At 40.7% G+C, this 22,659-nt stretch overlaps 3 protein-coding genes across 4 annotated transcripts; all 3 read left to right on the top strand.

The window, feature by feature from the left end:
• Positions 1 to 4,723: 4,723 nt before the first annotated feature.
• cd59a (CD59 molecule (CD59 blood group) a) lies at positions 4,724 to 8,157 on the top strand. Its single transcript, XM_029721969.1, has 4 exons — positions 4,724 to 4,851; positions 6,378 to 6,459; positions 6,981 to 7,082; positions 7,171 to 8,157. Exons 2-4 carry the CDS (start codon positions 6,405 to 6,407, stop codon positions 7,368 to 7,370), a joined length of 357 nt encoding a protein of 118 aa, XP_029577829.1. The 5' UTR covers positions 4,724 to 4,851; positions 6,378 to 6,404; the 3' UTR covers positions 7,371 to 8,157.
• A 2,260-nt stretch (positions 8,158 to 10,417) lies between these two features.
• On the top strand, positions 10,418 to 12,162 carry aplnr2 (apelin receptor 2). The gene is made up of 2 exons (XM_029722362.1): positions 10,418 to 10,503; positions 10,686 to 12,162. The coding sequence occupies exon 2, from the start codon at positions 10,846 to 10,848 to the stop codon at positions 12,160 to 12,162; it is 1,317 nt and encodes a 438-aa protein (XP_029578222.1). The 5' UTR covers positions 10,418 to 10,503; positions 10,686 to 10,845.
• A 3,089-nt stretch (positions 12,163 to 15,251) lies between these two features.
• psmc3 (proteasome 26S subunit, ATPase 3) lies at positions 15,252 to 22,647 on the top strand. 2 transcript variants are annotated; one of them, XM_029721965.1, is made up of 12 exons: positions 15,252 to 15,382; positions 15,890 to 15,970; positions 16,162 to 16,287; positions 16,487 to 16,591; positions 17,921 to 17,983; positions 18,112 to 18,249; positions 18,347 to 18,490; positions 18,632 to 18,780; positions 18,915 to 19,011; positions 21,847 to 21,992; positions 22,131 to 22,212; positions 22,359 to 22,647. In XM_029721965.1, exons 1-12 carry the CDS (start codon positions 15,341 to 15,343, stop codon positions 22,467 to 22,469), a joined length of 1,284 nt encoding a protein of 427 aa, XP_029577825.1. In that variant the 5' UTR covers positions 15,252 to 15,340; the 3' UTR covers positions 22,470 to 22,647. The 2 variants fall into 2 exon arrangements, with proteins under 2 accessions (XP_029577825.1, XP_029577827.1); XM_029721967.1 differs by having other exon boundaries at positions 15,280 to 15,376.
• The last annotated feature ends 12 nt before the right edge of the window (positions 22,648 to 22,659 follow it).

Genomic DNA, 22,659 nt, shown 5'->3' with positions numbered 1-22,659 from the left:
ATATCTTATTAATTGCAATGTGATTATGACTATGATCCTTTGAAAGTCTGCAGAAACAAACAACTGTTTAGTAAAGCAGCCAATCAGTGTGCAGTTTCTCATAGAAATCTGAATGTTTGAACAATGAGCTACAGCATCACACCCCTCTGTATTTATTTGAACAGTGAAGCTAAAGTTAGTCAAATTTGGCTCTATACTCCAGCATTTTCAATTTGAGATCAAGTGTTTTATATGAGGCGACAGTACAGAATGTCACCTTTTATTTGAGAGTATTTCTATACGTATCTGTTTTGCCGTTTACAAATGAATGCACTTTATGTACAGTGCCTTCAGAAAGTATTCCCACCCATTTACTTTTTCCACATTTTGTGTTACAGCCTGAATTTTAAAATTGATTAATTTGAGATTTTGTGTCCTTGGCCTACACATAATACCACAATGTCAAAGTTGAATTATGTTTTTAGAAATGTTTACAAGTTAATTAAAAATGAAAAGCTGAAATGTCTTGAGTCAATAAGTATTCAACCCCTTTTGTTATGGCAAGACTAAATAGGTTCAGGTGTAAATTTGTAAGTGATTTGCTTAACAAGTCACATAAGTTGCATGGAATCACTCTGTGCAATAATAGTGTTTAACATGATTTTTGAATAACTACCTCATCTCTGTACCCCACACATACAATTATTTGTAAGGTCCCTCGGTTGAGCAGTGAAAGCCACACCTATTCAACCACAAAGACCAGGGAGGTTTTCCAATGCCTCGCAAAGAAGGGCACCTGTTGGTAGATGGGTAAAAATAAAAAAGTAGACATTTAATATCCCTTTGAGCATGGTCAAGTTATTAATTACACTTTGGATGGTGTATCAATTCAACCAGTCACTACAAATATACAGGTGTCCTTCCTTACTCAGTTGCCGGAGAGGAAGGAAACCGCTCAGGGATTACACCATGAGGCCAATGGTGACTTTAAAACAGTTAGAGTTTAATGGCTGTGATAGGAGAACACTAAGGATGAATCAACAAGATAGTATACTGAACAAAAATATTAACCCAACATGCAACAATTTAAGCAATTGTACTGCGTTATAGTTCTTATAAGGAAATCTCATTAGGCCCTAATCTATGGGTTTCACTTGACTGGGCAGGGGCGCAGCAATGGGTGGGCCTGGGAGGGCATAAGTCCACCCACTAGGGAGCCAGACCCAGCCAATAAGTATTAGTTTTTCCCCACAAAAGGGCTTTATTACAGACAGATCTGCGGTTGTGAGGCCCGGTTGGACGTACTGCCAAATTCTCTAAAATGATGGTAGATAATTGAATGTTCATTTATCTGGCATCAGCTCTAGTGGACATTCTTGCAGTCAGCATGACAATAGCACGCTCCCTCAACTTCTGTGTTGTGTGACAAAACTGCACATTTTAGAGTGGCCTTTTATTGTCCCTATCACAAGGTGCCCCTGTGTAATGATCATGCTGTTTGATCAGCTTCTTGACATGCTACACCTGTCAGTTGGATGGATTATCTTGGTAAAGGAGAAATGCTCACTAAAAGGGAGGTAAACAAATATGTGCACACATTTCAAGAGAGAAGCTTTTTGTGCGTATGGAACATTTCTGGGATATTTTATTTCAGCTCATGAAACATGGGACCAACTCTTTACATGCTGCTTTTATATTTTTGTTCAGTATAGTTACTCCACAATACTAACCTAATTGACAGAGTGAAAAGAAGGAAGCTTGTACAGAATAACAAATATTCCAAAACATGCATCCTGTTTGCAATAAGGCACTAAAGTAAAACTGCAAAAAATGTGTCAAAGAAATGAACTTTATGTCCTGAATACAAAGAGTTATGTTTGGGGCAAACACATCACTGAGTACCACTTTCATATTTTCAAGTAGGTGGTGGCTGCATCATGTTTTGGGTGTGCTTGTCATCGGCAAGGACTAGGGAGTTTTTTTTAGGATAAAAAGAAACGGCATAGAGCTAAGCACAGGCAAAATCCTAGAGGAAAATCTGGTACAGTCTGCTTTCCAACAGACACTGAGAGACAAATTCACCTTTCAACAGGACAATAACCTAAAACACAAGGCCAAATCTACACTGGAGTTGGTTACCAAGATGACATTGAATGTTCCTGAGTGGCCTAGTTACTGCTTTAGCCTTGAAAATCTATGGCAAGACTTGGAAATGGCTGTCTAGCAATGATCAACAACCAATTTGACCGTGCAAAAATAATGTGCAAATATTGTACAATCCAGGTGTGCAAAGCTTAGAGACTTACCCAGAAAGACTCACAGCTGTAATCACTCCCAAAGGTGATTTTAACATGTATTGACTCAGGCGTGTGAATACTTATGTAAATGTTTTTCTTTTTCAATACATTTGCAAAAATGTCTAAAAACATCTTTTCACTTTCTCATTATGGGTTATTGTGTGTAGATGGGTGATACAAATATATTTATTTAATCCATTTTGAATTCAGGCTGTAACACAACAAAATGTGGAATAAGTCAAGGGGTATGAATACTTTCTGAATGCGTTGTATCTAGTCTCATTTGTTTTTTCCCCTCAAGTCTTTGGACAAATTCAAAGAATTTACAGAAGAACAAGAATGCTTATGGATCATCATGAATGAATAGTGAATAATAAAGACTGCGTAAGTTACAGAGGAACAAAGATCATACCCCCGCAAAATGCTCCCCTCTCACAATTACCATTAACAGAGGCGGTTCGCATTTTTTGCGGGGGTATGATCTTTGTTCTTCTGTAACTTTCGCAGTCTTTATTATTCACTATTCATTCATGATGATCCATAAGCATTAATGTAGAAGTATTCTGAAACATCTATTCTTATTTACAATAAAAGTGACTCTAAAATGACACTACATTATTCACTATTCAGTTCCTATTGGGTGAAACATAATCTGAAACACAACCAAAACAAACTGCAAATACATCCAACAAGTATGTAGTCACAAGCTTGATGTATTCATTGCATGCTAGGAATATGGGGCCAAATACTAAACTATTGACTACTTTAATACAATATAATATACCTAAAGTTCTTTCATTTCTAAACGGTAAAACAGGTATGTTTGAAAATACCCTCAAATAAAAGGAGACATTATGTGCTGTCGCCTCATATGAAACGTTTGATCTTAAATAATGAAATGCTGGAGTACCGAGCCACATTTAAAACATTTTGCTTGACTGTCCAAGTAAAATACATCAGAAAGTGTATATTGTCTGGTTTATATTGCTTTCTGGTGCAATTTCAGGTCATTAGAGGGACATTATCTCAGCTTTGAGCACACGTGTATCACTCATCTCAGCACGTACTTAACTGGACATGAAAATACCCTGGCTCAGCTGAGCAAATTCAGTTTTTCCAAGGAGATGTTTTAGCTTTGACATTGTTGCCAGGAAGATGTGTGCTGTTATGTATTATTTGAAAATAATTTCCACTAAATATGGAATTAAGGCGTTTGCCTTCTGTTCTTTTTGTCTATGAATGGCAAAACATATTTTGTGGGTAATAACTGATTATTTTAATCCTGTTTTCCTCTTGTACTTAGCTAAGCTGTGCAATAGTGTCTGGCTATTCTCTATGATAATTTCAAACCTCATTTGATTTGCATTTAGGTATTTGTTCAGTATCACTGTTTTTTACTTCATAAAAGTGTGCTTTTGTTTTTCTATGTTTGGGGTAAATAAACACTAAATGCTGAATTTGTAAGCACATTGATTTTTGTTCATAAATTGTTGTGATGGATTCATTTCATCGATATCATTGGTGTTTTTATATTCTATTACCTGCGGCTACTGAGAAATAGATTCATAAGAATCAGTTAGAAATTGGATGCGATCAGTGTTTTTAAGACTATCTTTGATAGAGAACAATTGTGCATACAGTACATTATACAATCTCTACAGAAGTAAACGTTGAACCAAGATGCCTATTGAAGAACATTGTACAAAACGTTTCTTAATAGGCCGATAATAATTAAACTTTCACTTCTGCAGAGATTGTGTCAGGTTGAAAGCACAATTCACAAAGAAATTCATCAAATTGTTTCATTAAAATAACAAGGGTGATCCCACACAAATGGCATACAGAGACAAGCTCACAATTGTCTATTGTTTGTTTTGGAATGTGTCTTGATGGTGCCAGATATTCTTCAAGTGGTCTCTGTTGTGGCCCGACCAATGTTCCTTTGTTCAGCTGTTTGGTTGGCCTACTGGTGTAAACCAATAGCCTCATTTCACCCATTCGTGCCATGATAACTAATGTAAAGTAGGGTGCAATAAGTTGGTCTTATGACTAGCATTCAGTCTGATATGTTTCAGTTTATTTTGTCTTCTATTCCAATGAATATAGCACATTCCAAGGATGCATTGTACAACCCAGCTGTTCATTTTGCCCTGATATTCATTTTCTGAAACAGACCCGTGTTGACAGTTGTGGGGTAATCAGTTAGTCTACCTGAAGATAGGAGTTTCGGCCCAAATAGTTGGCCATTTTGAAATGCATTTCAACCTCCAGCTTGGTATGGTTCATGTCATATGTAGATGAATAAATCATGAATCAGTCATTCAATTACTAATGCTTCCTCATACAGTATTAGGAAATGGAAATTGTTGTACCCTGAATATAACATCACACCTTGAATAATACTGAATTAATTTAATAGGTTGGTGTGTCACCACCAATCAGGATAAAATAAGGTCACCGCCGAACCACGCTCCCCAGTAGCGGTCAGTTTATTTTATAAAGGGGAGGGGCCATAGTTATTTTGGGTTCCGAAGCGCTTGCTTGTCATTTTGCTTTCGTTGTTCGATGAAGCAGGGTAAGTAAATACCTCTTTCGTTAAAAATGTCCAGCTTCATAATAATTACTTGGTGTATTTGAACCAAAAATATGAACAATGTATGGACTAACGTAGCTATTTGAGAGTTAATGTGATGTGGCTGGCTATCTAGCATGCATAGATTTGAGCTAACATTACACAACTAATGTTTGCTACTGTAGTTAGTTTAACTTTAGTACGGTCAGTTGATCAAGTTGTTTGGCCATCACTGGCTACTCTGTTGGTCAGGTTACTGTAAACCATATCATATGCATATAGAAATATAAAGCTGTCTCATCTCTGCAGTGTTTTAACAAGGCATGGGCCATAGGCAATTCCATTAGGCAATACATTTGTGTGTAATTCGTAATCGCAATTTAGCTAGACATAGGAATTGCCAGTGACTTCATGGTACGATATTATGTGTGTTCGTAAATTCGATCTGGAGTGGCACACCTACTCCTCGGCGAGATCTTCCAGGAATGTGGGCTCTGAATTTACGAACGGACAATATGAGCGCACACTGGCACTCCAGATTGAATTTACGAACATGCGAGTCGATGTTCCAAATTTATCTCACCATATGTCTACTGCCATATGGCTGCTGCCGAGGGACAAGAGAAAGCCATGATAACTATTTTTGATCAGTCAGGGAAATTAAAGTGTTGAAAACAAATTAGCTGCCTATTTAAAAAGATGGTGAACAAACTATGAAGGAAACATACTGTCACGTCCTGACCAGTGAAAGAGGTCATTTGCCATAGTAGAGTGGTCAGGGCGTGGCAGGTGGGTTTGTTTTGTAGATATTTGGGGTTTTCTGTTTCTATGTGGGTTTGTTCTAGTTATCATTTTCTATGTGTTGGTTTTCATGTTCGGCCGGGTATGGTTTCCAATCAGAGGCAGGTGTCTTTCGTTGTCACTGATTAGAAACCATACTTAGGCAGCCTGTTTTTCCTTTGGGGTTGTGGGTAGTTGTTTTCCGTTTAGTCTTAGTACGTGACTGTTGGTCGTTTTCTTGTTGTAGTGTTTTCATTAAAAGATTAAGAATGAGCACTATCCATGCTGCGTCTCGGTCTCCATTTTACGACCCCTGTGACACATACTGAGGTTTTGGTGAAGGTACAGAAAACTAGCGCAAAATGTATATTGCGACATTGTCAAAATTTTATGATATATCGTCAAACATAATATCCCGATATGTAACTTAATAGATTTTTACTCCCATCACTAGTTAAGCCAGTCCTTAATCGAGACTATGACGAAGCAGTCACCACACCCCAGTTTTGGTAACACGATGAGGGGTGGGGCCTGGAGAAATGGAACCAATTTACATTGTTTACAAACAGATTAAAACAATTTTATCTTTTGGGCTCTGATGGTGTACAGCAGTTGAACTAAGCTTATGAGGCATTTATGTTATTCTTCAATAATTAATTGGTATATCATTAATTTATAAATCCAAAAAATGATGTAGCAACTAAGGATTCCAGCTTTAAATGATTCTTGTCTCTTTTTTTTTTCTCCAGGTGTGACAGTCAGCAGAAATCAAAATCATGAACAATTATTCTGGGATATGCTTAGTGTTCTGTTTTGCAATATTTGGATTGGGTAAGCAATCATTTTTGTTGTCTTCACACTCTGCCATTGAAGTTGGTTCTTTTGATACTGTTGCGTCTCGCCTAGTTCTCGAACTGAAGGCCGTATAGCCATAGGGTTAGCATTTACAATGCCCTGTCCAACCGTTAATAATCACTGCATGCAATATGGTTTTGGAAACCTCAAACTGTACTTTTATAGCACCCGAAAATCATTTTACAAATACAAAAGATGCATTTACTGTGTGCCGTTTTAAGATTCACACAGAAGTTTTTTGACTAGCCCAGGAAGTGCAATACAAACACATCTGTGGAAATGTGTTAAAACAGTAAGTTTCTGTTTTGTATTTGAAGTTATTTTTGGATGATGATCAAGTTGAGTGTTTAAGTTTTCCAAAACTGTATCGCAATCAAGGATGCATGTTTTTCTAGATGAATCACTCCGCTTCCCTTTTGATTAGCTGCTGGGATTTGGTCAAATGTGAAATGCTCCGAGTCATGAGAAGGGCTAAGTGTCTCCCCTTGTTTTCTCAGGATCTGCCATCCGCTGTGTCAAATGCAAGGATTACACAGGGAGCTGCACAAAAACACAGGACTGCAGTTATGATGATGCCTGCCTGACACTGACTGAGAGAGGTGCAGTAAAATGTGTAATCTGAAACGAATGATGAAAATCCTCCCATGTCTCTGCGTTACCCTGTAACTCCTATGTTCTTTGGCACAGGGGGACAGACGTTTCGGCAGTGCATCAAGTACTCTGACTGCGACTACAATCGACTGGCCCAGATGTTCCCAGCTGTACCAAACTTCTACTTCAACTGTTGCACCGGTGATCTATGCAACGGAGCCACGTCCATTGGCACTGGCAAGCCCTTGCTGGGCCTTCTTGCCTCATTGGCAGTGATGTGGTGGTGTATGCACTAACCGCTCCTCACACTTCCACCTTAGAAGCTCTAATGCTGCCATTCGACTGAACAGAAGCCACTGATGGAACGGCAAGCAGGAAGATATGGGTTAATGGCTCATGCTGAAATTCTGCCGTATTAGTATTTGCCTGGTTTACTGCTGCACATTTCTAATATTGAATTTGACTCTTTGCACTAATAGGATTTGTAATGCTTTCTATGATAACCCATTTGTTGATTACCAATGCTTTGTGCTTCAGCCCAAAGGCTGAAAATATGAAATGTGCTCACAGCTCATGAGTTTGAAGAAGGTATATCATTCAAACAATCCTCTTTTGAGGCTAGTAAAATAGGCTTTGGCACTTAACAATTTCCATCTATAGGTTGTTTATAGTTTGCCGACCAAAGTTACTGTAATGTGCTTAAATGTAAGAAATAATTTGAGAAAATTGTTGAGTTTTTGTATGTCTGTGATTGAGTGGACAAAGTATTATATAATTGAAAATGCAAATACTGTAGAATTCATGATGTGGAATTTAGAACTGAAGGTTGATCCATTTGGGAGAGACGTTTGTTCACACGCAATGCCTTCACTGCTTTTTTACTGCCTAGCGGCATACCCTGTTACATAACATTGCTTTTCCTGTTTAATAGGAATCTATTAAACCAACCTGTCTCCTTTAAAGGGCACAGTAAAGACCTTTTTGGATTAAATATTTCACGTGGATGGTGTTCTCTTTTTATTTTAATCTCTGGCCAATAAAAAAAAAAAAGAGTGCCAAATAAACCATATTTATTTGTCAGAAGGCTGCCTTCATGTTTATTCTGTTTACCCTCATGTTTTGATTCAGAGGAATGTAGAGCATCGTTTGACAGTGGACTACAACAATCTTAGTATTGACGAATGGAGTTTGTTTTGTAATGTTCTCAGCATCTTCGGTTAGAAAGGAGCTAGAAGAGTGGTGCAGACTGGCATAATTATTCATTTTCCTAATCTACAGCATAACCCAAGGAGTCCCTGTAGTGGTGAACTAATGGGGTATCTTATAAGTGAAAATGGCATGTTCTTGAATGTGATTCGATATATGTTTCTGAAGTTTGTTTCATAATGTATGCTAATATCTCAAATTGTTGATTATAAACTTTTATGAACAAGGCAGGATCTCAAAATGTGTTGAATACTCCATTACTTTCAGTATGTTAATTAAGAGTTAAACTGAGCAAGCATTGAGAAATGCATCATACAGAACATTTGCGGAGTGGTTTAATGTTATCCGGTGAATTTGATCTCCCGAAATGCCTACCTGGATGGCAGTCAGAGAAGTCTGACTTTGAAATTAGTGCATGTAATCCATTCAGTTTTATTTCCCCATTTCCTTTTACACTCCTACTGATATGTTCTGTTGTGCGGGAGTTTGTCACAGAGTTGGCTTTACTTATCAGTACTACAGCCAAATCCAAGGTCCTTAACTATGACAACATCCATGGCTTATCATTTACCTAGTAGAGAGATGCCAGAGGCCATATTCCCCCATACCCTACTGTTCGACCCCCATGCCCTTCATAAACGTCATCCTGTTTGGACAGCTGGATGAGCCAAATAGCAGAGAACAAGAAAGGAAGTAAGTGAGAAAGCAGAGAGCAATAGCAAATAGAGTAAAAAGGACACACAGTGGTAGGAACTTGGTTTTGGTGCATTGTTAAGAGGTTACAAGTTAGTATGGCTTGAGTGGGCACTATCAAACAGCTTTTACTTGGTGGCTTGACGCCTGATACTTGATACTTTTCTATATAGCATGATCAACAGCTATTAATAAAGTAACCCATGATACAGAGCACAGCAACAAAATGCATTATGGCCATGGGCCTGTGTCAAGTAGAATTTGTCAAATGCGATTTTCAAAACTTGGATGTGAGATTTGAAATATTCCTTCATATAAATGCTGTGTATCAATCTGAGCAACCTAATTTGCCAGAATAAGCCTAAATCAGTGTTTCAGAAAAAGTTGCTGAGATAAACCATTCTGGGGACAAGATGTGGCCCCATGTTGTTCTTTCACACATTTGAGAGGAGAAAGTGGTGTTTCAATATTTACACAGTGTCACAGTGACATCCTATAAACCATTGGCCCATTGGTTATGCTAACGACATGCCACAGTCTTAACTCAAAGGTACTCATCCTCTGTTGACGTGGTCTTTTCACTCTCCAGACCACAGAAATAGGGCCCAGTGTTGTGTAAGATGCCTCAATGTTTGTGCTATTTACTGTTAAATGAAAAGAATGTGGGATGCTCTGGCAACAGATGTGTGCCATCACAACTAGCAAATAAAATTGTAACCCTTCGGGTCAAATCATGATGCTGACCAAGCCTGTAGAGACACATTATTACAGGAATGAACTGTTAGTCAGTTTCCAGGACATAGGAACAACTGAAGGCTGTACAGTATGACACAATTATGTGTATGTCCATATTGCCAGTAGTAACAATAGTAGGATTTATGTGTTAACCTAGTGTTATTAACCTGTTATTAACATTTCTTTGTTTTCTGCTGAAGCACTTATTGGATCTATTTCTTTATTAAAATGCCCCAAAAGTTTGCTGGCATAGTAAGTCACTAGTCTAAAACCGGATACACAGCCATCCATTCTCAGAAATTCAAATGTTAGTACTCCCCTGAGTATCATCAAGACAACAGCACAGACTGTTGTCTGAGCATCTATTAACAGACGGTTTAATGTTTGCAACTCTTATTGTCTTTTAGGCTTCAATGTGACTGGCATTGTTCAGACATTGTGCAAAGGAGAGTCTTGGTAGGTATACATTGTGTATATTTTGTTATATTTGTGCACAGTTAGTGTGTACTGTGGGACAGGGATAATGAGGTCTGTTTGCAGGTCTCACAAAGCTTCTCTGGGGTGGTCCGAGAAGGGGAGAGCAGGGGAGTGGGAGGGGCTGAGGGACAGGGAGATCTACTATATCTGGAGCAGGGGGATTCACAGAGCACTAGCGAGACACACCTCCAAGCCTGGACAAAAAGGACCTGAGACAAGAGAAGAGGGGTTTCAGTGGAATATGGGAACAGGCTATCATCACTAAAGTCCATTTTCAACAAGTTCAGAAGAAGAAAACCCTGATCTTCAGGTGTTGAGGTAAGCCTTGTAAACATTTACGTACATATTGTTATTTGATGTACATAGTCTTCTTGTCAAACACTAGATTCTTATTTGCTTGACTAATGGCAATTCTGTCAACCCTCGGAGTTCTAGGTTTCTGTTATATGGCGCATATATATATATATATATACTTTAAAAAAATCTATTTTGTTCTTCAGATGCTGTGTACAAGACTCAATACAGAAGTTGTCATAAAAGCAGAGACATTGACCTGGAAACATTGAAAACAAGAGAAAGAATATAATTTTCTTAACCCTGCAACAGGAGACAGTGGCTGTTCATAGACTCTCACATTTATCCACTCTGCCCATTCCATTTATGTCGGACTCTGAGCTGCTGCCCTCGGCATCCCCCTCTCCGCCCCCATTTCACCAGTGCGACTACAGAGAATGGAGACCCACATGGGTAATCATACCCTCAGTCTATCTCCTGGTATTTGTTTTGGGCTGCCTGGGAAATGGGCTTGTCCTCTGGTCATACCTGGATCGACCAGAGGGTAAACCAGCCGGCGTGGGGACCTGCACCAAGCGGCGTCTTCAGCAATCTGGAAGGAGTTCTACCCCCAAGTTGTCTGACTCCTCTCGTTCCCTTACTGACTCACTCATTGCCAGCCTGGCAGCAGCAGACCTGGCTTTTGTGGTAACCCTGCCCTTATGGGCAGCACACACAGCGCTAGACTACCACTGGCCCTTTGGCAAGTCTCTTTGCCAAGTCAGCAGCTATTTAGTGGCCCTCAACATGTATGCCAGTGTGTTCTCCCTCACGGTCCTGAGCATGGAGCGTTACTGGGTTATTGCTGGCCGACGGCGGTCTAGTAGGGCCCAGGGGAGTGGAGTCTGCCGAGCTGCTTGGGTAGTGGGGAGCGTTTGGGTGGTGGCAGGTATCCTTGCTCTTCCTGCGCTGCTACTGAGGACTGTAAGGGAGGTGGATGTAGGGGTTGAGTATGAAGAAGACTGGCAGAAAGCTGAGGAAGAGGAACACTCAGATCATGATCACATGCCCATGTTCATATCTTCCTGTATGATGGACTACTCTGGTCTGATCTCAGCAGAGCTGGAGGAAGATGACAGGGAGCAGGCAGAGCTACTGTGGACGGCGGCTCTAGGACTTAAATCCACCTTGGTTGGCTTTCTGTTGCCTCTGATCATCTTATTGATATGTTACTGCTCCCTAGGCCGCCTCCTCAGCCGCCATTTTGGACAGGGTCCTCGCCCCGACCGCCGACGCCAACGCCGTCTTTTGCGAGTTATTGTCACCTTAGTGCTAGCCTTCTTCCTCTGCTGGCTTCCCTTTCATGCCAACAAAACACTTTCCATGCTCATGGATTTAGAGCTGCTGCCCTACTCCTGCCCATTTGACCGGACTCTGGTTGCAGCTCACCCCTATGCTACCTGTCTAGGGTATGTCAATAGTTGCCTCAACCCCCTTCTATATGCTTGTTGTGATGTGGCCTTTCAGAAGCGCTGCCGGGCCTTACTGCAATGGTTGTGGTGCAGGGGTAGGTGTGGGAGTCCAATGACAGTAGATGATGATGACAATAGGGAACAGGCCAGCCGGAGTTCTGCAATTCCTTCTGGAACACGCAAGGAAACAGGAATTGAGGGGAAGGATGACGTGAGGCATGGCAGAGACTGAGAGGAGGGTAGGAGTGCTGTGGAACCTCAGTTGGAAGAGGATACCAATAAACAGAGACGGATATCCTGGGAAATGTGCAACCCTTACTGTATTCACGTAACCCCTCAGGAGATACATAAACTCAATAAATTCCACTGGGAATGTGTTTGATTGAAAAACTGTCATTTCTTCCAAGGAGATAGAAAGGAAACCTTCTAGAAAGACACTGGCAATAAAGAAAATGTATATTATGTGCTATCAAGCCAACAGATGGGTTTTCTGTATATATTTTTTGATATACAGTACCAGTCAAAAGTTTGGACGAATGTGACTGGTACTATAGCTGCATAACAATAATTATGAAATACACATTACATTTGAATACTAAGAATTGTGAATGTAGTATCCCATTTTTTCTAAGTGTAGTGCAATAAAATGAATGCTTCTCTGTTAAGGACAGTGATGTTCACACAAGCTTTCTCCAGTCCATGAGAATCATGTGTCCCGCTGAGGTGGAGGCGGCAGAAATGTTGTTACCAAATGAAATCCTTTAGCCATGGAATTGGTACAGCTCATAGTTTCTCACGGAGACACATGGCACTCTCCCTGACACGGGCACACACACACACACACACACACACACACACACACACACACACACACGCACACACACGCACACACACACACACACACACACACACACACACAGAGCCAGAAGGAGCTTTTCAGTTTATAAGGATGTGAATGATGTGTTCCTTTGTGACTCATAAGACTGTATTAATGCAGAATCTTTAGGGCCAAACTTTCATTGAGGAAGCTTGACTAGATGTGGCATTGGAGGCCGCCTGGTTTCAGAGCATTTCGTATTATTCTGTATGTAAACCAAAACACTCCATTTAGTATGCGTTACATTTCATATGTTATGTATACATTTTGATATTTTACGAATTACAATTCGTATAATATGTTATGAATTTGCAAAACTAATGATATGTTACGAATTCCAATTTGTTGTGGCTGATGTTAGCTAGGTGGCTAGGTGATTGATGCTAACGTTAGCTAGCTGGCTAACGTTAGCTAGGCTAGGGGTTAGGGGTTAGGGTTAGGAGTTAGGTTAAAGGGTTAAGGTTAGGGTTACGGGAAGGGTTAGCTAAAAGGGTTAAGGTTAGGGTAAGGTTGAAGGGTTAGCTAACATACTAAGTAGTTAAAAAGAAGTAAGTAGTTGAAAAGTTGCTAATTAGCTAAAAGGCTAAAGTTGCCCGTGATGAGATTTGAACACGCGTTATACATCCACCCATCCAACCACCACCAGACAGAAGTAACCTGTCTGGTGTAACCATGCAAAACATAACATATCATATCTAGTCTATGAGACCAGGCTGCCAGAGGTGGTGAGAAGACTGGAAGAAGGGAACAATTTTGAATAAACCATGGTAGGTGGATTAGAGACACCATTAAATGTTCCTCACCCAGGATCCTGACATGTTGTATGTTAAAAAGTTGCACTTTGTATCGTTTATTTTATTGGTTATAAACTGCACAGCACAAACAAAGAGGAAATCTGAGAAAATAGGCATCATAGTGATTCTGGCTGAACATTTTTGGGGACTCAGGGATTTTACAGCAGAGGCATTACCATCAAATAAATTAAAATAAAATGTTATTTGTCACAGGCTTTGTAAACAACAGGTGTAGATTAACAGTGAAATGCTTACTTACGGATCCTTTTCCAACAATGCAGAGTTAAAAATAGGAGGAATAAATAACAATAACGAGTAGGCATAAAAATAACATGTCTATACACAGGGAGAACCGGTACAGAGTTGATGTGCAGTAGTACGAGGTAATTGAGGTAGCGATGTACATATGGCATGGGTAAAGTGACTAGGCAACAGGATAGATAATAGACAGTAGCAGCAGCATACTGTGTGTGTGTGTGTGTGTGTGTGTGTGTGTGTGTGTGTGTGTGTGTGTGTGTGTGTGTGTGTGTGTGTGTGTGTGTGTGTGTGTGTGTGTGTGTGTGTGTGTGTGTGTGTGTGTGTAGTGTCAGTATGCATGTGTGCGTGTGTTATGTGTGTGTGAAAGTATCTGCAGTGTGTGTGTGTGTGTTGGGGTGCCAGTCTAAGTACAGGTATGTGGAGTGTGTGGGTAGAGTCTAGTGTGCACATAGAGTCAGTGCAGGAGAGTTGGTGCAAAAAAAAGTGTATGTGTGAGTTGGGTTTCAGTGTAAGTATGTATGAGTGTGCAAGTAGAGTCCAGTGTTTTCATGGAGTCAGTGCGAGAGAGTTAGTGCAAAAAAGGGACAATGCGGTGATGTACTGGCCTTACTCACCACCCTCTGTGGCGCCTTGCGGTCGGGTGCCTTGTAGTTGCCATACCAAACGGTGATGCAACCAGTCAAGATGCTTTCAATGGTGAAGCTGTAGAATTTTTTTAAGGATCTGAGGGCCCATGTCAAATCTTTTCAGCCTCTTGAGGGGGAAGAGGCACTGTCATGCCTACTTCACAACTGTGTGGGTGTGTGAGGACCATGTTAATTCCTTAGTGAAGTGGACACAGAGGAACTTGAAGCTCTCGACCCATCGATGTGGATGGGGGTGTTGAATGTTGAGTTGTAGCCAATGAACAGCATACTTACATAGTTATTCCTTTTGTCCAGGTGGGTGAGGGAAGTGTACAGTGCAATAGAGATTGCGTCATCTGTGGATTTATTGGGGCGGTATGCGAATTGTAGTGGATCCAGGGCTCACATCAACACCATCATCCCAGACAGGATGATGGTGTTGATGTGAGCCATGACCAGGCTTTCAAAGGTTTTCATGGCTATAGATGTAAGTGCTCTGGGGTAATAGTCATTTAGGCAGGTTAACTTGGCGTTCTTGGACACGGGGACTCTGAGTCTGGCCCTGCAGCCTTGCAAATGTTAACCTGAATCCTGTCGACTAATGTTTCGTCCTCTCAGGCCCTTAAGCCTTAAGGCTGTGATTTGAACTATGACTATAGGAGTGGGATGCTGTTTTACATGTATTTCATTGTTGTATTGTATCTGATGGGTTTTTTCCCCTTTCCTGCAATGGAAAACATTTATCTCAGTCACTCCCCGTACAGTAGGTGGCGGCAATACACCTCATCGGTTGTAGTCTGCGCATTTAACCTCAAAGAAGAAGTAGAAGCGCCTACCAAGAAGACACGAGAAAAGATGGCGTCGCTGAATGACAGATCAGTTTGGGATGAGGTGGAGGTTTGTTCCTTGAATTAACAGATTTTAATGTGTTCATCATTTTAATTTGATTACAACATCTATTATTTGAATATGATCGTAATTATGAAGTTAACACGTATCCAATAAACGAAAGGGCTTATCCTGACGTCAGCTAGCATAGCTACAAGCTAACGTTAGCTAGCCTGTTAAATTGATGGGAGAGTGACACAGGAAATTTGCACGTTTTCTTAACGTTAGCTTGGTCACATAAAACAAATGTTTATCTTGGTATTTAGCCTGTTAACGAACTGTTATCAACTGTCTGGTCACTTAACGTTGTTAGCTAGTAACTAACGTTACACACACTGAGATTCGTAAATCTATCTGCAAGTTGTTAGCTAACGTTAGCCTGGCTATTTTGCTTGTGTTATTAGCCGCTAGCTAGTTAGCGTATAGCTAGGAGTCATGATTACTGTATACCGTTAGCGGTAGTAGCTAAATAGCTACGTTGTATCATAACATTACAATTTTGTTTATCAACAATAGGATGGGATCGGCGAAGAAGTCCTCAAAATGTCCACTGAAGAGATCGTTCAGCGGACACGTCTTCTGGACAGTGAAATAAAGGTAGATAGCTAGCTAGTCATTTTAGCTGCAATTGGTGTATCAGATGGCCCTCACTATTCTTATTTTTTTTCAGCTTCTTATCTGTTGTCTCCACCATATACTTTACCCTTCCATTTTTTTAAATGATGATATGAAAATGATGAATAAGTTGTGCCTAGGTCTATACATTCAGTTGGACTCTTATGTTGTAGATCATGAAGAGTGAGGTATTAAGGGTAACCCATGAGCTGCAGGCCATGAAGGACAAAATAAAAGAGAACACAGAGAAGATCAAAGTGAACAAGACCCTGCCATACCTGGTCTCCAATGTTATCGAGGTAGGAGCATGAAGAAATATGTACACTTTCGTCTCAATGCCACATTGTTTTATTGTATTGAACAGTTTAGTATCAAAAGCGCAATTCTCGTGAAACTCACTTTTGTGATGGGTGTTGAGCTAATTGTCTGTTTATGACCATACAACAGTGTCTGGATCATCACAGGTTAGGTTTGAGATGTCTTAAAACTGTCTTGCAGCTTCTGGATGTGGACCCAAATGACCAGGAGGAGGATGGAGCAAACATTGATCTAGATTCCCAGAGGAAGGGCAAATGTGCCGTCATCAAAACATCTACAAGACAGGTAAGTAACAACTAGAAATATGTCCGATCCAGTGTTTTCTGCAGCAGTCGTTTAGCTGTGGCGCTGCGCACCGACAAAATCATTGCCGCCACACCAACAAAATATGGAACATTAAAAAATATTTCAAGGAGCACTTTGAAGATGCTGGAACAGTTCACATTTACTTTTCCTCTGCAAACAAAACAAGTAATGAATAGAAATGTCTGACAACCCCATAATGGAATAGTTTATCCATTTACCTAGTTGGCTTGTTTTGTGTTCTATGCGAGATTAATAATCATTTTGATGTGCTTTCAAATTACGAGTGCCATAGGGAGGGAATTCCCAAAATTGAATATAGGCTGTGAAAATAGGCTATTTATTTAGTAGGCTAATAAAACTTTTACCAGCCACACCAGTTTATACATTATATGGCCTGCGTATGGTATAATGAACTAATGCCTGAATTAATGTAATAATGAACTGAATTATCTAAAACCAATAGGCCTACCTGCTTACGGGCTGTGTATCCATCTACTGTGTTGTCCTTCCAAACTGGGGATTTCACTCGTGCAGCACCGTTTCCACTATTTTTGTAGCCTGTTCACTTATCGTAGCCTGTTCACTTGGCAAAGTTGTGTATTATCACGTGGAGAGAGGGAATGTTATAGCACCACACAAATAAGGGACAGTTCCCGGCTCCACACTCTCAATGTCTGGCTCGCCGCTCACAGAATGGAATTCGCAACACAACAAACCCCTGGGTTTTTAAAATGTGTATTATCTTGATTTAAAATGTTTCCGACCATCATGTAATTGTTCTGAACTGTGAGACGACCCACGGGGTTGAAAGAATGTGGGTATCCGACCTGATGCTTGACTCTACTAATGATTAGCCCAATAGGGTAAATGCAGATAGGAAACCCCGTTCTTCAGCCTATTTATTTATAGCCACTAAGCTGCATCAGTTGCGCTACAGGTGATAATATGCTATTAGCAATATGTAAAAATAATTGTAATTTTACCAATATGTTATTTTTGTCTTTTCTGGAGGTTTAAATTATATTTTAGATGGTATCAGCATAATTTTCTTTTCATTCCTTTTAGACTAAAATGTATTTTTTTTTTAAGTCACCAGAACAAAATAAAATAAATCAGCCCCTCTGTGACATTTTCCCCACACTGCTAACAATTTTCCCAGAGGAAACACCGGTCTGATCTCCTCCCAAGTTCAACTGCATTTTGATCAGTACTTTTCCTGAATTCATTCTTAGTAAATTAAAACAGTTTTTAATAGGAGTTATTCAGCAGTTGTAGTTGACAGCTGTTGCCCCTTTTGTGCTCTTGCAGACATACTTCCTCCCGGTCATTGGCTTGGTGGATGCAGAGAAACTGAAGCCGGGAGATCTCGTGGTAAGCCCCTTTTTATATGTTCACTTGAGTGTCCTTGAATAGCAGCTCCCTCTGCTCAACAAGCTATGGATTTATTTTTTGTTTGTGCTTGAGTGTCGCTTTTTCTCTTTCCCTGTGGTGATGACCAGGGGGTAAACAAGGACTCATACTTGATCCTGGAAACCCTGCCCACGGAGTATGACTCCAGAGTCAAAGCCATGGAGGTGGACGAGCGCCCCACTGAACAGTACAGTGACATTGGTGGATTAGACAAACAGATCCAGGAGGTCCGATATTATCATTTGTATCTAATCTCTTTAGACACTCATATGTGAATGTAATTGCAGTTTTAACAACATGTGATGCTATTCTTTTGACTTTCAGCTGGTGGAAGCAATCGTTCTGCCCATGAACCACAAGGAGAAGTTTGAGAACCTGGGTATTCAGCCACCTAAGGGGGTATTGATGTATGGCCCCCCAGGCACAGGGAAAACCCTACTGGCTAGGGCCTGTGCTGCCCAGACCAAGGTAAAACAAAGCCTCGACCTTATGGCTTGCATTTTAGCAAGGGGTTATTTGTTTGTGCAGGAGTGCAAACTCCTTTTCTGCTTTAGGTAAAATTGTGTAGACAGGCAGAGTTTGATTTATTTATCTTTCATCCTACTACAGGCCACATTTCTCAAGCTGGCTGGCCCACAGCTAGTCCAGATGTTCATTGGTGATGGTGCCAAGCTGGTCCGAGATGCCTTTGCCCTGGCCAAGGAGAAGGCCCCCTCTATCATCTTCATAGATGAGCTGGACGCCATTGGAACCAAACGGTGAGTGGTGCAGTTAAACTGTATGAGTCCTACACACTGTAAACCAGCTACCGACACGAGAAGTTTCACAGTTGCTTTCCATAGCTGTTTTAATAGCGTCGACACAAGCCTCTGATCCCTTTTGATTTCTCCAGGTTTGACAGTGAGAAAGCAGGTGACAGGGAGGTTCAGAGAACTATGCTTGAGCTCCTCAACCAGCTGGATGGGTTCCAGCCCAACATGCAAGTTAAGGTATTACTCAGCTCTTTACATTTTTTTTCTTAATCAGCTGTACTTGAGGTACCCAAGAGACCTGGTACCTAAGGAGAACTGGCTGTTTCACTATGCTATGAGGAGGCCCTATATTGTTAGCCTGGCTGACGTGACTCAGAGCGCAGGGAGAGCTGTGACGTACTGGTCTGGATAGGAGACCGTTGTAAATGCATTATCGATTGGTTCTCTTCGCTGAATTTGTGCAGCGCGAACACTCCAAAGGAACTCAGACCCCTCAAGAGCCCCCGAAGCGAACCGAACTCATCTCGAGAGGTGGTCTGAGTTCAGTTTGCTTGAATTCCGCAGTCCGGGTTCCTTTTTTTTAGGGCAATGTGAACACAAAGCACCATTTCCTGTGCCATAACCACAAAAGATGATGTGCAGGTTTGTGGGAAAAAAGTTAGCTGTTTTTGGATATTGATTAGCGATTGTTATGGATGCATAGACATGACAAAATATGTTCAGATTGTTTGTTTGCAATATGTTCTCGTTAGACTAGAGGTCTTCACAGGTCCAACAGACCCGAAACCCAGAGAGGGTCTGGGTCCTAAATTCAGACTTTTGTCTCGGATCAGTCAACCAATTGCAACTCAATAACTGTATAGCTTATGTCCAGCTGAAACTGGTTCCAGCTGCTCACCTCACAGGCTCCTGCTGCTGAGGAGAGAGCGTAAAAGGAGCCTTGGACTAGGCTACTGTTGATTGTGAAGATGGGAGTTCTTTTTCATTGAAGTAAAATGGAAGTTGGAGGAAAAAAGAGTACAGTGAAAAGAAGCTGACAAGTTTTAATGTTGTAGTGGACAAAGATGAGAAGAAAGTTGGCGGGGCCAAATGGACTGTGTGCGACTCACTATTCAAGTTTGATACAATTTTATACCTGTCATTTATGTATTTCTGAATTTATTATAAATTGTTTAGTCATCAATAATTATTATAAGCTTGTTGTAAAATAAATAGCATTAGCCTATTGCTGTCGTTTGGTAGGCCGACATTAGGTATTGCCTTTGTTGATAATAGTTGCAATATAGGCCGAGCCTGTCAAACTTTTCTTTCTTTTTTTTCTTCTGTTGAGCCATTTTCATTAGCCAAATTAAATTCCAGCTATGTTTGCCATAATATAATTACCGGTAGGCCTAATATGCGTTTCGCACTAAAACCATGAAAAGGATAAACCAAAAAGGGCAAAATGTAATTTAATGCTGCAATATAAGAACCTGTTCGTGTTTTCCCTATAAACAATGACTTGACTTTTTATTACCCTAATAAACCTAAGCAACTTCTTGTGAAGGTATGGTTATTATTTGGCTTAGCTACTGCAGGCCTCTGAAGGCAGTGCGCGCTGGCACTCCCAACAGTTGAGGTGAGAATGTTTTATGCCTACCAGAGAGTTACTAACAATATAATGCTTATCTTCATTTAGAATATTCAGATCGAAACGTAATGAATTAGCCTCCTCCTGTACACCATATCTATTTAGCAGTAGTAGCCTATCTGACTAGTGTAAAGAAGTCGGTGTCAGAACTATGCCGGTGCCATGTTCCCATCTTTCTCTAGGGCTAGGCCTAAGCTTGGCTCCCTTAATTAATTAATTAATTAATATATATAATTATCATACAATGGACGCCTATGCCTATATGCATGCAATGCCCTGATGCATTTGGCACTCAAATATCCAACAGCTAAACCGTGAGGTAGACAATTATTGTTTTAGGAAAAAATACAGTTTTTAATATGCGTAACATCGAAACACAATCAATAGTTTTCATAGTCATTTGTTATCGGAGGTTTAAAAGGACACCTAACTGGATCATTTGGCCAATACCACTTGTTTGTTGATGGCGCTGGCAGCGACCAGTTGGAGGTTTCTTTCTCTTTATACTCTCGGATCTGAACGGTCTCTCAGATCCAAACCAGCACTGGTCTGTTTGCCATGGTCCTTTTCGGAACGGGTCAGACTGTCCTTGGGTCCATTCGGAACAGGTCTCCGTTTAAAAATACATTTTTAATGCATATCGGGTCAGGTGGGAAAGCCACAGATCCATTTCGGAACGGGTTCAGTTTTTTGTACCCGTGAAGACCTACTTTAGACTGAGTTTCATAAGCTGTTTATTCGATTGTGGGGTTTGAATAGTGAGAAGACAACCACATTTGGTCCTAACATATGGTACAAAGTCAATGCTAGTTAATAAAGGGGCAGTAGCCTACATTGGGTGTACAATTTTGAATTACAGCGATATTTAATCTGCAGTTTTTATTCTGTTACCAATAATATTATATTAACATGTCAATATTATGATTTATAATTCTCTTCTAGCTTCCAAAATGTGAGTAGGTATATCTAGATGTACGATAAAGTTCTGATGGAATGGCTGGTCCTGCACTTTGTAAAAACCTAGAGTGCATTGAGTGGGACCACAAAGTAGGTGAAGTGAACTGGCAAAAGAGTTGAGTCCTCATTCAAAGGCAAGGGCAGTGTGAATACAAAGTTTATTTTACCACAGAGTTCATGTTAAAGAGGACTGAGATTGGTTATTTTAAACACCCTCAAATGTTTTATTTTTCCTCAGGGGTTGAGACTTCTCATTGTTTGGATTTGAAAATCCAACAGTTGTAATGGAAGGGGGTGGCGATCAGGGGCTGTGTTTGAGTGAGAAAGGCATGATTGGTTAAAAAAAGCACAGCCCCCTTCATTATCGACGTATCGCGCCGACAACATCAAGTCTTTCCAGACTGAGGTCAGGAGGACTTCGAGTTAGGTGTTAGCCAGACTATATTGTACGCTGACACCTTGACTTTCTGATCCTCTTCTGCCAGGTTATCGCTGCCACTAACAGGGTGGATATCCTAGATCCCGCACTGCTGCGTTCTGGACGTCTGGACCGTAAGATTGAGTTCCCAATGCCCAATGAGGAAGCACGAGCCCGCATCATGCAGATTCACTCACGCAAGATGAACGTCAGGTTCGGACCAATCCACTGCTTCATCCTACATTAGCCAAATTGATGTTATGATTTATAATTAAATATGCTCAAGCTCTACACTGGTTCCTCAGAAGTGTTTGTCATGTATTATTCAGAATCTGATTGGTGTTCCCACAGCCCTGATGTCAACTACGAGGAGCTGGCCAGGTGCACTGATGATTTCAATGGCGCCCAGTGCAAAGCAGTGTGTGTGGAGGCGGTGAGTTATACTAAACATGCACAAATTTGTGAAAGAACATACCAGCCCAATAATGAAATTAGTTACGGTGTTCACTGACTTAATTTGCCCATTTTCTTCTTTTAAAAGCCAGTGACAAACATGGATTTAACTTTTTCCTCTTCCAGGGTATGATCGCCCTTCGCAGGGGGGCAACTGAGCTCAATCATGAGGACTACATGGAAGGCATCTTAGAAGTACAGGCCAAGAAGAAGGCCAACCTGCAGTACTATGCCTAAGGCCCTGGAGCTTCAGGGGAAGGGTGCATGTGATACTCTCCAGTTGTGTCCAAAACATGAACCAATCTCTACTGTTAGTGTGCAACATTAACACTAATTGTCACTTTTCTCTCTTTGGTGTGAGACATGTTTTGGCTTGTTTATGGTCCATGAAAGAATAAAGGCGTTTTACATTTGCCCTTTGGCTGGA

Source organism: Salmo trutta, chromosome 29 (genome assembly GCF_901001165.1).
Source record: "Salmo trutta chromosome 29, fSalTru1.1, whole genome shotgun sequence".
Taxonomy (NCBI): Eukaryota; Metazoa; Chordata; class Actinopteri; order Salmoniformes; family Salmonidae; genus Salmo; species Salmo trutta.
The sequence above is the reverse complement of the archived record's forward strand: the minus strand, read 5'-3'. Positions and strand labels throughout refer to the sequence as shown.

Bases quoted from the DNA above. Each gene is read 5' to 3' on its own strand.
- psmc3 (XM_029721965.1), top strand. From the start codon at position 15,341: ATGGCGTCGCTGAATGACAGATCAGTTTGGGATGAGGTGGAG. The intron at 16,288-16,486 runs GTAGGAGCATGA...ACTGTCTTGCAG, and splicing joins TGGTCTCCAATGTTATCGAG to CTTCTGGATGTGGACCCAAA. The intron at 18,250-18,346 runs GTCCGATATTAT...TTTGACTTTCAG, and splicing joins TAGACAAACAGATCCAGGAG to CTGGTGGAAGCAATCGTTCT.
- aplnr2 (XM_029722362.1), top strand. From the start codon at position 10,846: ATGTCGGACTCTGAGCTGCTGCCCTCGGCATCCCCCTCTCCGCCCCCA.
- cd59a (XM_029721969.1), top strand. From the start codon at position 6,405: ATGAACAATTATTCTGGGATATGCTTAGTGTTCTGTTTTGCAATATTT. The intron at 6,460-6,980 runs GTAAGCAATCAT...TTGTTTTCTCAG, and splicing joins TTTTGCAATATTTGGATTGG to GATCTGCCATCCGCTGTGTC. The intron at 7,083-7,170 runs GTGCAGTAAAAT...TCTTTGGCACAG, and splicing joins CCTGACACTGACTGAGAGAG to GGGGACAGACGTTTCGGCAG.